This window comes from Podarcis cretensis, assembly GCF_951804945.1.
Source record: "Podarcis cretensis genome assembly, chromosome: 3".
Classification (NCBI taxonomy): domain Eukaryota; kingdom Metazoa; phylum Chordata; class Lepidosauria; order Squamata; family Lacertidae; genus Podarcis; species Podarcis cretensis.
The window spans coordinates 3,730,677-3,746,940 of NC_137172.1; the positions used below are offsets into that span (position 1 = coordinate 3,730,677).

The 16,264-nt window shown below is 47.2% G+C and overlaps 1 protein-coding gene across 2 annotated transcripts in view; it reads right to left on the reverse strand.

Moving 5' to 3' along the window:
- Positions 1-315: 315 nt before the first annotated feature.
- ZNF395 (zinc finger protein 395) overlaps positions 316-16,264 on the reverse strand; it is a 60,730-nt gene continuing 44,781 nt past the window's right edge. For both annotated transcript variants that reach the window (XM_079968765.1, XM_079968764.1), the window contains exons 5-10: positions 14,978-15,204; positions 13,604-13,704; positions 9,727-10,009; positions 8,625-8,717; positions 6,593-6,723; positions 316-4,761 (exon numbers count right to left, since the gene is read on the reverse strand). In XM_079968765.1, the coding sequence (XP_079824891.1) occupies positions 4,650-4,761; positions 6,593-6,723; positions 8,625-8,717; positions 9,727-10,009; positions 13,604-13,704; positions 14,978-15,204 (947 nt within the window). In that variant the 3' untranslated portion in view covers positions 316-4,649. The remainder of the gene's footprint in view (positions 4,762-6,592; positions 6,724-8,624; positions 8,718-9,726; positions 10,010-13,603; positions 13,705-14,977; positions 15,205-16,264) is intronic.

Genomic DNA, 16,264 nt, shown 5'->3' on the forward strand with positions numbered 1-16,264 from the left:
GACCATTCGATTGGGGAAAGAGTGACACTGGATGGACAAGAATATAGGTGGCGTGCAACAGAGTAATTGTACAAGTGTGGGATTTCGTGCTAACACAACAAGATTCCCCTCTGATGTGTGCCCCGTTATGGGATGAGAAACGCCTAGGATTTAGATTTAGGAGGTATAGGGGGAGGGAGAGAAAATTTCTGTTGCACAAGAACAAATTCTGATCACAGAATGGTGGGCCGAAAGCCCTGCAAAACTGGAATCAATGGGTTGAGGGACTTGGCACCCGCTTGAATACAACCCTATATTTTTTTTTTATTAAAAAAAAAAAAAAACCTTTAGAAGTAATGATATACCCATGTCCTTAAAGATGTGGCAACGAAAAACAGCTCATAGAGTTCAGTTGCAGGAGCTGCCATTTGTTAGGAAAGCTACAAACACACCTGTGGTCAGAGGAGAGACCCCCGACCCCATTTTACAGACAGGTGAGGAAAAGAGAGACTTTTCACTATAAAAAGTTCTACGTAAGAAACTTGACCACATTTCAAGGGAAATTGAGAGAATGGGCTGGAAAAACGAGAAAGGGGAAGGGAAGAGATTTTTTAAAATGAGATCTAAACATTTAGGCTATTTTTCCAAAACAGAGGAAAGGGGAGCTCAAAGCTGTAAAGAAAATCCAGAGGAACAGCTGTTTTGGCCAGAGGAAATAGCAAATATTTTGCTTTCGGTTCATTTCCTGCCAAGGGAAAAAACTGAAGTTATCTGCAATAGTTGCAAGGCTATCGTTGATCGAAGCCGGATTGTGTACTTTTGGGCCCTGAAATAATTTGCAGAACACCTCTCTGGGCATCATGCAGAGACCCAAGATGAAGCTCACAGCTTTTGAAGTGGTGATGGGATTCGTGTATTGCTGGTTTCTGTTGAGTGCAAAGTCCCGAAGCTCCCACCATGCCACAATTCAAAAAGGAAGGCGCTAGTCCACAGCGTGGCAACACACAGGTATGCCAGCCATCAGAGTTACATGTGGGGCCACAAAGCGCTTGGTGGGGAGGACCAGAGTCTAGGAAGCAGAGCATCTTGAGTGGAACGAAGCAGGGAGGGGTAGCAGGCTGCACCTTAAACCTGGCTCCTCAATGAGGGCTAGTCTCATGCATAGGCAGCCCTCACAGTCAGTCTGCCAGGAGGAGGCAGAATGAGCCAGCCCTCCCTGTTCCCATCACTCGCCCCTAGTTTCTGGCCATCACATGCAGATGTAAAGTCCGCTATCCTAAGTGTAGAGACAACAGGATTGCGCCCTTTTGGTGCAGGGGGAGTCGTGCGCCCTAGGAAATAATGGCAAAGCGGAAATCTGTTGCATGGGTAGATTGTTCCCTCGAGTTTCCATTGCGTTCTGGGTTCCCTCCCACCCCACAACTTTGACAAGCGAGGTTTTTTTAAAGATAAAGGCTAGGCATACATAAAACCACAGACCTACGTTGTCCAGTCTAACTTGTACTGCACAGCTCAGAAAATAAAAAGAGACGGTGGGGAACTCTTATCCCATGGAATGAAACAAAAAAAATAAAATACTGACAACAAATATATTCCTATGCAAGCTTAGCTTTTCCTTTTTCACTTTCCAAAATTTAAGTGCTATAGAATTTTGGAACGAGGCATTTGATGAACAAGGCCAGGGGTTGGAGCATACAGCAACCAGGGCGCTGCTTTTAGCAGCGAGTATAACTCATCGCCTCCCCGCAGACGGAGTGCACATTCCTTTAATAGCTCGGTAACAGCAGGAAATATTCCCCAACCCCAGGGTTTTTGCAGCTTAGCGAGAGAAAGCCAGATACCACCATGGTTACCCCAAAGTCCTTTCTTTTTTCTTTCCTTTTTCCTTTACAAATTATTTCTCTGTTTCCACCTCCTCCTTAATCACTTTTAACAAAAAAACAAAACAAAAACCAGAAGCGAAAAAGAAAAGAGATTCCAAAGGGCCTAGACTTCTGCCAGTGAAGAAACTGGTCTCCAAATCTCAAGACAAATTAGTTCTGATGGGGAAGAGAGGCTCCTTCAGGAGCAGAAACAGACCATTTTGGAAATCCGGTAGATTTTGCCAGACCTCAGAAAGGTCAAATGCAGCGAGATAGCTACAGATCAGTATTTCTGAAGAAGGATGAATGAGATTTCCAAAGAAACGTCTCTGATATCCCAGATTATTTGTCCCCAAAATTTAAACACAGCTGTCAAAAAGACAACGTTTCCGCATCATAATTCATGACGGCATCTTTTTCCAAAAAATGCACACTGCTTTGAAGAAATCGTTTTGTTGGGTCTCTGGGCCATAATAAAGATTTGATTTGATTTTAAGAAATCGAGAGAACACAAATATCCCAAAATCTCACATTTGGAAATATAAAAATGCAGAAATCTGGGCTCAAGCTTTGGGTGATCCAATAATCCACTGATTCTCTGGATGTTCAAAGCGCTCAAATAAGACCCACATTTTGGCGTCGACCAGCTTTAGCACTGACCAGGAGTCTGGGCTTAGGGAAATAAAAAATCCGACATACTGTGTATAGCAGCCTCCCGCAACTTTCGGGTCTCCCAGATGTATTGGACCAGATCTGCCAACCAGCCCTAGCCGGCACAGTTCTGGTCCAAAAGATCAGGAGACTGAGGGAGGCTGGTGTGTATGATGCACAAAATGACAACAAAACACAAAATTTTCAACAAGCACCGATAATATACATAACTCCTTTAAAAAAACAAAACTCTCCCACCCCAAGCCTTAAAAATTACCCTTAAAAGTAAAGCAGGGGTAGCTTTTATTTTCTGTAAAGAAATCTTCGTTCTCAGAGTGTTCATTGTTCATTCCGTTGCTCTTTTCGCAAGGAGAGATCTGTGTCTTTATGGCTCATGATTATCAAAACGCAGGTGACTGGGACGGGGGGAACCACATAAGCAATCCGAAAAAGCTGTCCGGGCAACGGGTTTTTGTGGAGGGAGGGAAGCGCTCCCCCAAGGAAGGGAAACCACGATTCGTTAACAAGCCCCTCTCTGTCTTGACTGGCAGCCCCAAAGTTTAGTGGACTCAATGAGGACTCGCTCCTTGTGCAGTGCTGTACCCACAACCGAGAGAAAAGCAGATGGAGTCATGTGACAAATTGTGGGTGGGGGCCCACACCTCTCCCCCAGGGTTCAGGGGCCCAAATGGAAACTGCTGGGAACGTGGTGTGTTAAAGCAAGTTTTAAAAAAGTACTATCTAAACTTTCATTTTCCCCCCACAACCTGGGGGTGCAGGGAAACAGGGCTTCAACATTCCTGGAGTTTTTAAATCTCCTGTCCCAAGACATCCCTGGGCTACTTTTATTGTTCCCCAGCGAGGAGATCTAGTTCTCTGCACTGATTGTCATTTGGCAACTGCACTGACCGCTGGCAGCACAAGGCTAGAAAGAGGGTTTTCCCCAAAATGTTTTGCCCTTCCCCACAACTGCACAGCGTGAGCCGAGTGCATTCTCCCAGCATGCTCTGCAAAATGGCGCAGGTTGGGTGCATTGGCGACGAACGGTCTGGATTGCATGCGCAACGGGTCTGACCTTGAAGAGGAAGGAAGGAAGCAAATTCCTCGACCGGACGCCCTGCCAGTGTTTTGGACTACAACTCCCATCAGCCCCAGCCAGCCCAAAACATTGGCAGGGGGGCCAAGTTGAGGAAGGCCACGATAACGGCGTTTATGCCCTGGCACCCATGACTTTTGCTCGCTCCAGTTCGGACCAGAGCACCCACAAAACCACCCAATGGTCTTGATGGGCAAGCCCATCATTAAGCAAAAATATGATTTCCTCCCTCAGGTAACGCCGGGTCTGGCCTTTGAGGAAGGGGGCAACTGAAGCCACACGAGAAATCCTCAGGTGCCCCAGGGCTGTTTTGCACATTAAATTTTAGGTGTAAAATGGGGGGATGAAAGCATAAATCGAAGCAATATAGCCAGGTTCCTTCCACTTCAATGAAACAAGCATTCGCTGGATTGTAGCTTGATTGTTCTTTTGACAGCGTAATGTTTAAAAGGAAGGGGGGAAAACCCAGGGCTTGGGTGCAAGCGTGTAATTCCTCCCGGGCACCAGAAGGGGGAGACAGTCCACAGGAAGTCAGCCATGCCCCTTCCTCCTGATGGACCCAGCACCCTCTCGATTTGGGGTTAGATAAGGGATGCTCCTATGCACTCCATATTGCAACCACCGACCCAAACACTCAGCCAACTACGTTTGGAGGGAACAGTTCAGGAAAAAAGGTTCTTTGGTCCCTGGGCACACCGAGAAACAAGTCTGTTAAGCTACACCAAGCCAAAAACTCTCTTTCCTCCCCGCTTTGCCCCTCTTATTTACAAATAGAAAGGGAGGCGCTGTGTTTGTGTGTGTGTTAAAAAATAGGAGGAAAAGGTGTGTTTTTAAAAAACGAACATTCCCACAAAACACTGAAAATTAGGAAGGAAAAAAACCTGCCGGATGTAGAATAATATACGGAGCCCAGGACGGGCTCTCGAGATCTCTGCTGAAGCACGGGGAGAGTGGCTTCCAAGGGCGCGGACGCTGCAAAAACACAGAGGTCTGGCCCCTTGGCGCTTGGCTGGCAGCGAGAGAGAGAACTGCTCCCTCCATCTTGGGAAACTTGCATGCGTTCAGTCCAGGAATCGCTGGCAGGCTTTCTTCCAGCGGCAGGCAGTGCACCACTGGTCGCGGTGCTCGATGCCGTAGACCTTACGGCACTTCTTGGCTTCGCCGCGGACTTTCCTGCGGGAGAGAGAAAGGCAGGGGACAGGCGTTGAAGGAGACGCAGGAGAACTTCCCAGGGCCGTGAAAACAGGGGGACAGAGGCGGACAGCAGCCTTTGTTGCAGTCCTGGCCGGGGGGGGGGGGGTCTTCTAGATATGTTTGGAACTACACCCACTCTGGGAACCACGGGGCCAAACGAAAAGGAAGTCAAGAAGGCCTTGTTCAAAATAAATGTTGCTGAGTGTTTCTGATGAAGGCAGCCCTGTTTTTAATATTTGGAATTTTATTCTGTTTTTGGGGTTCTGTCGGGACGGGAGCCGCCCAGAGTTGCTGGGGAAGCCCAGCCAGATGGACAAGGTATAAATAATAAAATATCATCATCATCATCATCATCATCATCATCATCATCATGTCAATTTTACCTGTGGACTGCCATCTGTCCAGATTTTAATTTGCTCTGAACTAAATTTTAAGATGTATTTTGATTAATTGATTGCCTGTTACTATGTTCTTTGTATACTGTGTTAGTTTTATGTTGTTAGCCGCCCTGAACCCGGCTCCAGCCGGGGAGGGCAGGGTACAAATTAAAATTGTTGTTGCTGTTGTCGTTATATATATATATATATATATATATATAATCTTGGCAGCACAAATAGTGATCACAACTCAATCAGAAACTGCCCAAAATCTTACACCAGACATTTGATACTGCTGACTCTGGAATATAGCTATAATACAGGAAAATCAAAGAATCGTATAATTGAAGAGTTTGAAGGTACCCTGAGGATCATCTAGTCCAAATTCCTGCAAGGCAGTGATATGCAGCTGTCCCATACGGGGATCAAACCTGCAACCTTGGCGTTATCAGCACCACGCTCTATCCAACTGAGCTATCCAGGCAGACCAAAATCACACATAATTTGTGATTTCTACAAGGACTAGAACCTCCAGACACCTTTGATAGGATTTGGCATTCTGTTATGACATTCATTCGTTCGTTCCTTTATTTCTTCCATCCCTAGATCTCAGGGCAGTCCAGAACCATCATTTTCAAGTCTGTCACAAGCCTGGCAAATGCAGAACAATACTTGATGATCTGGGCTTGGTTATTTTAATTCATGTGCAGCTTACCCATTCTAGGTGTCTATTTTACAGTTCGTTTTCCCCCATCTTTTAATTTTTGCCTGTTGCCGTTAATTGTTGTTCTCTATTTTATATGCATTGTAAAATAAATTGATAATAAAAAGCTATTAGGAAGTTTGTAATGTTTGACACTTTATTATGTTTTTATATGTGTCGGAAGCTGCCCAGAGTGGCCAGGGGAACACAGCCAGATGGGTGGGCTATTATTATTATTATTATTATTATCATCATCACAGTCATACCTCGGGTTACAGATGCTTCGGCGGTCACACATGCGCAGAAACTCTAAATCGCACTTTGCGCATGCGCAGAAGCGCCGAATCGCAAGCCATGTGTGCACAGACGCGCCGCTGCAGGTTGTGAACGCTGCGGGTTGTGAATGTGCATTCGGCACGGATCACGTTCGCAACCCGAGCATCCGCTGTATTACAGTCATACCTAGGGTTGAAGTTGCTTCAGGTTGAGCGCTTTCGGGTTGCGCTCCGCGGCGACCCGGAAGTAACGGAACGCGTTATTTCCAGGTTTCATCACTTGCGCATGCGCAGACGGTAAAAATGACGCCACGCGCATGTGCAGAAGCGGCAAATCGCGAGCCACACAGACGCGGGTTGCGTTTGCTTCTGGATGCGAACGGGGCTCCGGAACGGATCCCTTTCGTATCCTGAGGTACCACTGTATTATTATGATTATTATTTGCCGGCCTTACCTCGAGCTGCTGGGCGCCCGCAGAGGAGACGTGACAATCAGGTGGGATTTCAAGATAGGGGGCGGAGGAGGAGGAGGAGGCAGCGGCGGCGGAGGCTGCTGCTCGCTGAAACTCAGGGACCGGCTTCGCACCTGCAAACAAGAAACGTACGCGCTTTACGATACACCCAAGAGCAAGTCACTCCAGGACCCCACCTCCCCAAGGCGCTGGAAACAGCCCTTTGTGCCGCTCAAGATTCCTGCAGCCACAGAAGTCAGGACAAGAGATGGAAAGGCCTGGAAAAAAACCAGAAAAATTGGGGGGAAATCAGGTTTTTTCCTGTTTTTTTTTCCCAAAGCCGGTTTTTAGAAGTCCACGAGAAATATGACAAACAGGAAGAAATGGAAAATGACAGCAGTAGTTCAGAAAATGAGATAGAATAAACTGCATGTATTCGAAGAGGCAGAGGAACCAGAGCCCAAATTGCAAACATGCGCTGGATTATGGAGAAAGCTAGAGAGTTCGAGAAAGACATCTACTTCTGCTTCATTGACTATGCAAAAGCCTTTGACTGTGTCGACCACAGCAAACTATGGCAAGTTCTTAAAGAACACTCCCATTTCTGATCACCTCATCTGCCTTCTGAGAAATCTCTATGTGGGACAAGAAGCTACAGCTAGAACTGGATATGGAACAACGGATTGGTTCAAAATTGGGAAAGGAGTACAGCAAGGCTATCTCCCTGCTTGTTTAACATATATGCAGAATTCATCATGCGAAAGGCTGGGCTGGATGAATCCCAAGCCGGAATTAAGATCGCCGGAAGAAATATCAACAACCTCAGATATGCAGATGACACAACCTTGATGGCAGAAAGTGAGGAGGAATTAAAGAACCTTTTAATGAGATCATGGCCACTGGTCCCATCACCTCCTGGCAAATAGAAGGGAAAGAAATGGAGGCAGTGAGAGATTTTACTTCCTTGGGCTCCATGATCACTGCAGATGGTGACAGCAGCCACGAAATTAAAAGACACCTGCTCCTTGGGAGAAAGGCGATGGCGAACCTAGACAGCATCTTAAAAAGCAGAGACATCACCTTGCCAACAAAGGTCCGTATAGTAAAAGCTATGGTTTTCCCAGCAGTGATGTATGCAAGTGAGAGCTGGACCATAAAGAAGGCTGATCACCGGAGAATTGATGCTTTTGAATTCTGGTGCTGGAGGAGACTCTTGAGAGTCCCATGGACTGCAAGAAGATCCAACCTCTCCATTCTGAAGGAAATCAGCCCTGAGTACTCACGGGAAGGACAGATCCTGAAGCTGAGGCTCCAAGACTTTGGCCACCTCATGAGAAGAGAAGACTCCCTGGAAAAGACCCTGATGTTGGGAAAGACGGAGGGCACAAGGAGAAGGGGACGGCAGAGGACGAGATGGTTGGATAGTGTTCTCGAAGGTACGAACATGAGTTTGACCAAACTGTGGGAGGCAGTGGAAGACAGGAGTGCCTGGCATGCTCTGGTCCAGGGGGTCACGAAGAGTCGGACACGACTAAACGACTAAACAACAACATATGTTGTAGTTACAGATAGGTAGCCGTGTTGGTCTGCCATAGTCAAAACAAAATAAAAAAATTTCCTTCCTTCTGGAAGGAAATTTTTTTATTTTGTTTTAACATATGTTGTGTCTTGTTTCTTCTTTTAAAAAAGCGCTACTCAAAGGGTAGACCTTCTATGGAGCTTAAATACTGAGGTGGACCTTAACTTTATTTGCTATTGGTGCTAAGGAGCAAATCTGATTATTTTTACGTTGATGGTTTCTTGCTTTTTTTGTTGCTTTTGAGGGGAAGGGGGGTGGTTACGTGTTTTATTGCAGCCATAATATTTTTATATACACTGCATTTCGCGCAATTTGTAAAACTACTCCACACTAAACTTTTTTTTCAATTTTTCCAAAATTTGTATTTTTTCCCGGAAAAAACAAGGGGAGGGGGAAACAATTTTTTCTCATGGTTTCAAAATCTCCGGAAATTTTAAATCTCTAGTCAGGACTCACCGGCGAGAGGGTGGGGATGGTAGATGTCGCTGCAGCCCAGCTGATACTGGTGAATATGTGCGGGGATACTGGAATCTGGATGGATGGCAGAGCCTGAGAGAGAAAAAACAAGGGAGGTGTGAAAGGATTCACTGCGTTTCCATCTCCGCTGCCTATTTTGCTAAATGCATTTATGGGGTGGCAGGAGAGAGAGAGAGAGAGGTCTGTAGTGTAACTGCACGCTGCATGAAGAAGGACTTTGTTTTCAAAGCATGCATTACCATAGCCAGACTACACTTGCAGGTGGCATACAGGTAAAAGAGACCCCTGACCATTAGGTCCAGTCGCGGATGACTCTGGGGTTGCGCTGCTCATCTCGCTTTATTGGCCGAGGGAGCCAGCGTACAGCTTCCGGGTCATGTGGCCAGCAGGACTAAGCCGCTTCTGGCGAACCAGAGCAGCGCACGGAAACACCATTTACCTTCCCGCCAGAGTGGTACCTATTTATCTACTTGCACTTTGATGTGCTTTCGAACTGCTAGGTTGGCAGGAGCAGGGAGCGAGCAACGGGAGCTCACCCCGTCGTGGGGATTCGAACCGCCAACCTTCTGAGCAGAAACCCTAGGCTCTGTGGTTTAACCCACAGCGCCACCTGCGTCGCTTGTAGGTGGCATAATGGTAAAGGGACCCCTGACCATCAGGTCCAGTCGTGGCCGACTCCGGGGTTGCGGCGCTCATCTCGCTTTACTGGCCGAGGGTGCCGGCCAGCTTCCAGGTCGAAACGCCGTTTACCTTCCCGCCGGAGTGGTACCTATTTATCTACTTGCACTTTGATGTGCTTTCGAACTGCTAGGTTGCCAGGAGCAGGGACCAAGCAACGGGAGCTCACCCCGTAGAGGGGATTCGAACGGCCGACCTTCTGATCGGCAAGTCCTAGGCTCTGTGGTTTAACCTCAAGTTATATTGGTGCATCCCTATTCCTCTTATTATTTAGCGTTCAACTGCTTTGCACGTGGCATGATGCAATACCCCAAAGCCACACTCTTGGGGTTTTGCTAGTTGTATGTAATAAAAAGGGTGTGAGGGGGAGATATATATTTGGGGAGGGCCAGCCGGGCCCTACCTGATACGCATGGTCGGCTTGGATGTGCCAGAAGGAGCTAGGAGCCGACTGGCTGAGGGCGCTGCTGGACAGGTGATGTTCTGGAGGGACTGATTGGTCCAGGATGAGAGCCTCTGGCTGTGACGGAGTCTGCTGAATGGCGATGGGAGAAGAAGCCCCCGCAGAGGTGGCAGTGGGGCTGGAGACGGCCGCTGCGGGTTCTGGGGGCGCCTCGTCCTTCACTTGCATTTCCGTGTAGTAAAAATCCTCTTCCCTCTTCCGCTGGTCAGAATTGGCGCCGTCTCTGCAGTGATGGGAAAAGAGAGATTAAGCAGTGCCCAGGGAACTGGGGCGACACAAGTCCAACATTTGCCAAATTTTGGGCTCTGGGGATTTAATAATAATAATAATAATAATAATAATAATAATAATAATAATAATTTATTATTTATACCCCGCCCATCTGGCTGAGTTTCCCCAGCCACTCTGGGCGGCTTCCAATCAAGTGTTAAAAACAATACAGCATTAAATATTAAAAACTTCCCTAAACAGGGCTGCCTTCAGATGTCTTTTAAAGAGAAGATAGCTGCTTATTTCCTTCACATCTGGTGGGAGGGCGTTCCACAGGGTGGGCGCCACTACTGAGAAGGCCCTCTGTCTGGTTCCCTGTAACTTGGCTTCTCGCAATGAGGGAACCGCCAGAAGGCCCCCAGAGCTGGACCTCAGTGTCCGGGCTGGACGATGGGGGTGGAGACGCTCCTTCAGGTCTACTGGGCCTTTGAAGCCATTTAGGGCTTTCAAGGTCAGCACCAACACTTTGAATTGTGCTCGGAAACGTACTGGGAGCCAATGCAGATCTCTCAGGACCGGTGTTGTGTGGTCTCGGCGGCCGCTCCCAGTCACCAGTCTAGCTGCCGCATTCTGGATTAATTGCAGTTTCCGGGTCACCTTCAAAGGTAGCCCCACGTAGAGCGCATTGCAGTAGTCTAATTTAAATTAGCGCCCTTTTTCCATCGGCTCCCCAGATCGAACGGACAAGCATCGTCCTCTTGACCACAGAACAGCCATGGTAGCGTTAACCGCCTGCCTCCCAGTTTCCCCTTTTGTTTTGCTCATCGTTAGAGCTCAGAGACGACGCTGTGCTTTTGGGGGGGCAAATTCCCCGGGAATGTCCGAGCCTCAGAGTTCTCTTTCATTTTTTCCCCTTTTATTTTATTAATTTATTTAATATAATTATTGCAAAATATATGCAATATATTGCAAATACATACAGATAAGCACACACATATAAAAAAAGAACAAAAGAGGGGAAAAGGAAGAAAATAAAAAATAAAAAATAAAGGCTGGAAGAATTTCTTCCAAATTTATCCTACAAATATCTCAATAATAAAATTTCATTGGTTGACTTCCATCGCTTACAATGCACTTCCTATATGCATTTTAAGCAAGATAGTATCTGTTATTCCGTATTTTTCCCATACAATCTGTCAGGGAACTGACATCAGAGCGAGAAGCGGAGGCAGGGCTCCAGAGCGATGCCGGAGAGGGAACCAGCAAGGGGGAAGGAATTCAGCGTGACGCCAATAGAGAGGAGAGGGAGATAGAGGAATCGGTGTCAGGGCTCCGAGACCCTTCAACCGAAACTAGCGGAGAGAGCGCTGGCACGCCCCTGCCTTCCCCTTACTTGCACAGACGCGTTCCGCGCAGGGAACATAGGAGGAGACTTGGGGTCAAACAGCTTTTATGCTGGAAGAGATTCAAGAAACGCCCACTGACGGATTCTGCAAGTGACTAACAGGTCACGGAGGGCGAGCTCTAACCCTAAACATGATTGAGCAAGCAATCTAACTAATCTGAAGGCAATTTACGCACAAGTAACCCCCTCACAACCATTACACAATCTCACACAAATATTCTAATCAATAGGTTTCTAAATCTTTCATAAATCTATTCTAAACACAACCAATACCTTACATTTAATCTTTGTAAATACCGTATTTTTCGCTCTATTGGACGCAGTTTTTCCCCTCCAAAAATTGAGGGGAAATGTGTGTGCATCCTATGGAGCGAATGCAGGCTTGTGCCATAGCCGCGCGCAACCCCTCCGGCAGGGAGAGGCTGCTTTGCCATCCCGCTCGCTGCTTTGCCTTCTTCCATAGCTGCGCGCAACCCCTCTGGCAGGGAGAGGTTGTGTGCAGCCTGTACGCTGCTCTTTGGGGCTGGGGGGGGGGGGGGAAATATTTTTTTCCTTGATTTCCCCCTCTAAAAACTGGGTGCGCCCTATGGTCCGGTGCGCCCTATGGTGCGAAAAATAGGGTAATAAATAAATCATTTAAACATTTCCAGTTTCTAGATTATATTTTTTGGTTTTTGTCTTATCAAATCGGTCAACTTTGCTAATTCCTAGTATTCGCATAATTTATTCAGCCATTCTTCTTTGGTTGGAACGTAATTTCCTTTCCCATTATTGGCTATTAACATTCTCACTGCTGTTGTCGCGTACAATAAAATATTAATTTTGTCATTCGGGATGTCTCCATTCAAAATTCTTAATAAATATGATTCTGCTCTTTTAGTATGTGATGTTTTTATTAGCTTTTTAATTTCCTCATGTATTGTATTCCAATATTTCTTAATTTCCGGACATGAACACCACATATGGTATATACGGTTCCAATCATTCTATTACACCTTTCAGTTCTCTTTCAGGCTCGCAAGCGGACGGGAATGGGCAATGTCGGCGGCCGCGATTGGCAGGCAGCATGGCACCTCCGGATTGGCCAGGCTTGGTATAAATACCAGGCGGTTAGAAGTTGAAGTTCCAATTCTGGCCACTACACCAGTCGCGGCGTCCACCATGGCCAGCTGTGACAACCCAACGGGGACAACTGTGACACTTGGAGTCGCTTCCACCTCTACAATTCTGTGATTGTACAACAACAACAACAACTCCTCAAGTTGGCAGGTACAGCAACTGATCTTGAGGCGCTCAGCTTGGAAGACCACCTGCACACAAATGTTCCACATCTGGAATCAGGCACATCTGGAGCCTCTGATTCCGTCAATAGCGCCCGAGTTCCATCACAGAACGAGAGAGTTAGACGCTACCCCAAGTTCATCTAGCCCAGGCAAGTCCCAACTCCCTAGAGGCTGCGATCTACTCCCAGCATAAAACAACTGGCAGTGATCTGGAATGATCAATGGAGGGGGGGAATCTACCCATCATCATTGGAGGAAGCAAAGCAGAGGGGAGGACATTGTTGTTGTTGTCTAGTCGTTTAGTCGTGTCCGCCTCTTTGTGACCCCCTGGACCAGAGCACGCCAGGTTCTCCTGTCTTCCACGGCCTCCTGCAGTTTGGTCAAACTCATGTTAGTAGCTTCAAGAACACTGTCCCACCATCTCGTCCTCTGTTGTCCCCTTCTCCTTGTGCCCTCCATCTTTCCCAAACATCAGGGTCTTTTCCAGGGAGTCTTCTCTTCTCCTGAGGTGGCCAAAGTCTTGGAGCCTCAGCTTCAGGATCTGTCCTTCCAGTGAGCACTCAGGGCTGATTTCCTTCAGAATGGATAGGTTTGATCTTCTTGCAGTCCATGGGACTCTCAAGAGTCTCCTCCAGCACCAAGGGGAGGACATAAAACACACAAAAAACAACACGACGCAAATAAGAGGAGAAAGCTTCTTTTCAGTAACGTCTTCCCCCATTTCATGGACAGAACAAGGACAGAGAATTCCAGAACATTTCTTTCTCCAGCCAGCAATCAAAAGGAGACCTGTCGATTGTGATTGACCTGTTGGACATTGCTGATCCAGCCCAACCAGCTACAATGAAAGGAATCTCAACACCGTGTCGCTTCCCTCTGGGTGAATGCTGTTCAACCGGGGTCTTGGGGCCTTACTCACCCCAAGTGCTGGGTCTTCACGTGCCTTTTGATCCCCACAATGGAGCGAAGGACTTTTCCGCAGCTGGGCCACAGGCAGGTGTACATCACCTTCACAGAATTCTAGGGGAAAGAGAGAGAGACACACCTGGTTCAGGTCTGCAGGCAGTTTAATCTGGTTATTGTTTTTTTCTGGTTTTTTGTTTGTTTGTTTCCGTTTTGTCATATTTGGAAAATTTAAAAAAAGTTATCAAAGAAGAAGAAGAAGAAGAATCCCCGGGACTAAGTCTATACAGTGGTGCCTCGCAAGACAAAAAGAATCCGTTCCGCGAGTCTCTTCGTCTTACGGTTTTTTCGTCTTGCGAAGCAAGCCCATTAGCAGCTTAGCGGATTAGCGCTATTAGCGGTTTAGGGGCTTAGCGGATCAGCTGATAAGCGGCTTAGCAGCTTAGTGGATCAGCTGTTAAGCGGCTTAGTGGCTTAGCGGATAAACGGCTTAGCGGCTTAGAAAAAGGAGGGGAAAAGGGGGAAAAACCCGCAGGAACTCGCAAGACATTTTCGTCTTGCAAAGCAAGCATGGGAAATTCGTTTTGCGAAGCACCTCCAAAACGGAAAACCCTTTCGTCTAGTGGATTTTCCGTCTTGCGAGGCGTTCATCTTGCGGGGCACCTCTGTAGTCAGGCTTTCTTATATGTCTTGTTCATTAATAGCTATTCTTTGCTTATCTGAAAAAATTCAGTAAAAAAAAAAAATTCTTACAAAAGGGACATCCACATGAAAAACAGGCCTGTTTTTCTCATCATTAGCCAAGTTAATTATCAGCCAACTGCTGAGTAAGAACAGAGGAGTCTGCTGATCAGGCCAATGACCCAGGATCCTTTTTTAAGCCATCATAAAAAGGTAAAGGGAACCCTGACCGTTAGGTCCAGTCACGGACGACTCTGGGGTTGCAGCGCTCATCTCGCTTTATTGGCCGAGGGAGCCGGCGTACAGCTTCCGGGTCATGTGGCCACCATGACTAGGCCACTTCTGGAGAACCAGAGCAGCACACAGAAACGCTGTTTATCTTCCCGCTGGAGTGGTACCTATTTATCTACTTGCACTTTGACGTGCTTTCAAACTGCTAGGTTGGCAGGAGCAGGGACTGAGCAACGGGAGCTCACCCCATTGCGGGGATTCGAACCGTCAACTTTCGGATTGGCAATCCTAGGCTCTGTGGTGCCACCCGCGTCCCTAAAGCCATAATAGTCAGTGGCAATCACAGCCTCATGTGGGAGGGAGTTCCACAGGTTAACAGTGAGTTAATGAAAGTCACAAAAAAATCAGGCAGCGAAGAATCCGCGTTCCATGAGGCGATTCTCCAGCCACTGCCCCTCCCCACTTCTGCGCCCCCTACCTTTCTCTTCCGGGGAGCAGGCTCATCAAAGAGGAAGGGGTCCAAGTCCGTCTCAAAGCCGTCGTCCGGCCGGGGAGAACTGAAGGCTTCGCTCGAGTACTTGGGGCTGGCCTCAGAATGGGGAGGAGACGGGGTCGACATACAGCTCCAGTGCCCACTAGTGCTGCTGCTGCCCCCGTCCGACATGTCTCCGCTTTCCTTCCACACATCGCCCGCCGCTTGGGATGCTAAGGAACAGAGGAGAGAGGGGGTTGGACTAGATGACCCTCGGGGACCCCTTCCAACCCCACGGCTCTTTTGAGAAACAAGACGCAACTTGCTTTCGCACTTGGCTCAGTTCCAGCCCCCGTCAACGTCTTTTCCAAATTGTTCCCCCCCCCCCAGTTACTAGGCCAGGCTTCCTCAACCTTGGCCCTCCAGATGTTTTGGGACTACAACTCCCATGATCCCTAGCTAGCAGGACCAGTGGTCAGGGATGATGGGAATTATAGTCTCCAAGCATCTGGAGGGCCGAGGCTGTGGCTCGGCCGCAGGGAATCTGCCCTGCATGCAAAGGGTTCCAGGTTCAAATCTCACCCTCTCCAGATAGCCATTCAATTTATCCATCCATCTATCAACCTCTCTGTTTTGCTTTGTTTTTGTTTTTCAGTTATACTTTTCAAAATTTATACATTTCATTAGTTTTACAATCAAATTCACATTTCAAAATTTGACTTCCTCCCCCCCTCTTTCTGCGGTGCCTTAAATTTAGTTCTGGATATCCAAATTCATTCAACTTGCTCACTTAAATTATCTACTGTAAATATACACTCTTATAAAACTGCAGGTTATTACAATGATCCTGTAATGTTTTTATCTGTTTACAATTGATCTGTAAATTTATTTGTTTTGCTTTTTAATTATCCATTACCGAAAAGCATATGCAAAAAAAAAAAAAGGAAAAGCAGTTTTACAATTTTGTGATTCCACTGGAATATTGTGGGTTGTTTATGGGGTAGGGATATGTCAGAGGTCTTGCTGAAACGGCCTTCTTCAGGCTGGTGTCTTCCAGATGTTTCAGACAGCAATTTAACAAACGTAAGATGAGTGTGCTGGATCAGGTCCAGCTTCCACCTCTCACAGTGACCAACCAGATGCCCATTATGGGAAACCCGAAAGCAGGATTCGAATACAGGAGCGCTGTCGCTTCCTGTGGTTTCCAGCAACTGATATATGAAGGACTTTGTGCGCTGGGTATGACACTGCTGGACAAAGCCCAACCAACTCAAAAGGGATAACCCTTGAGCA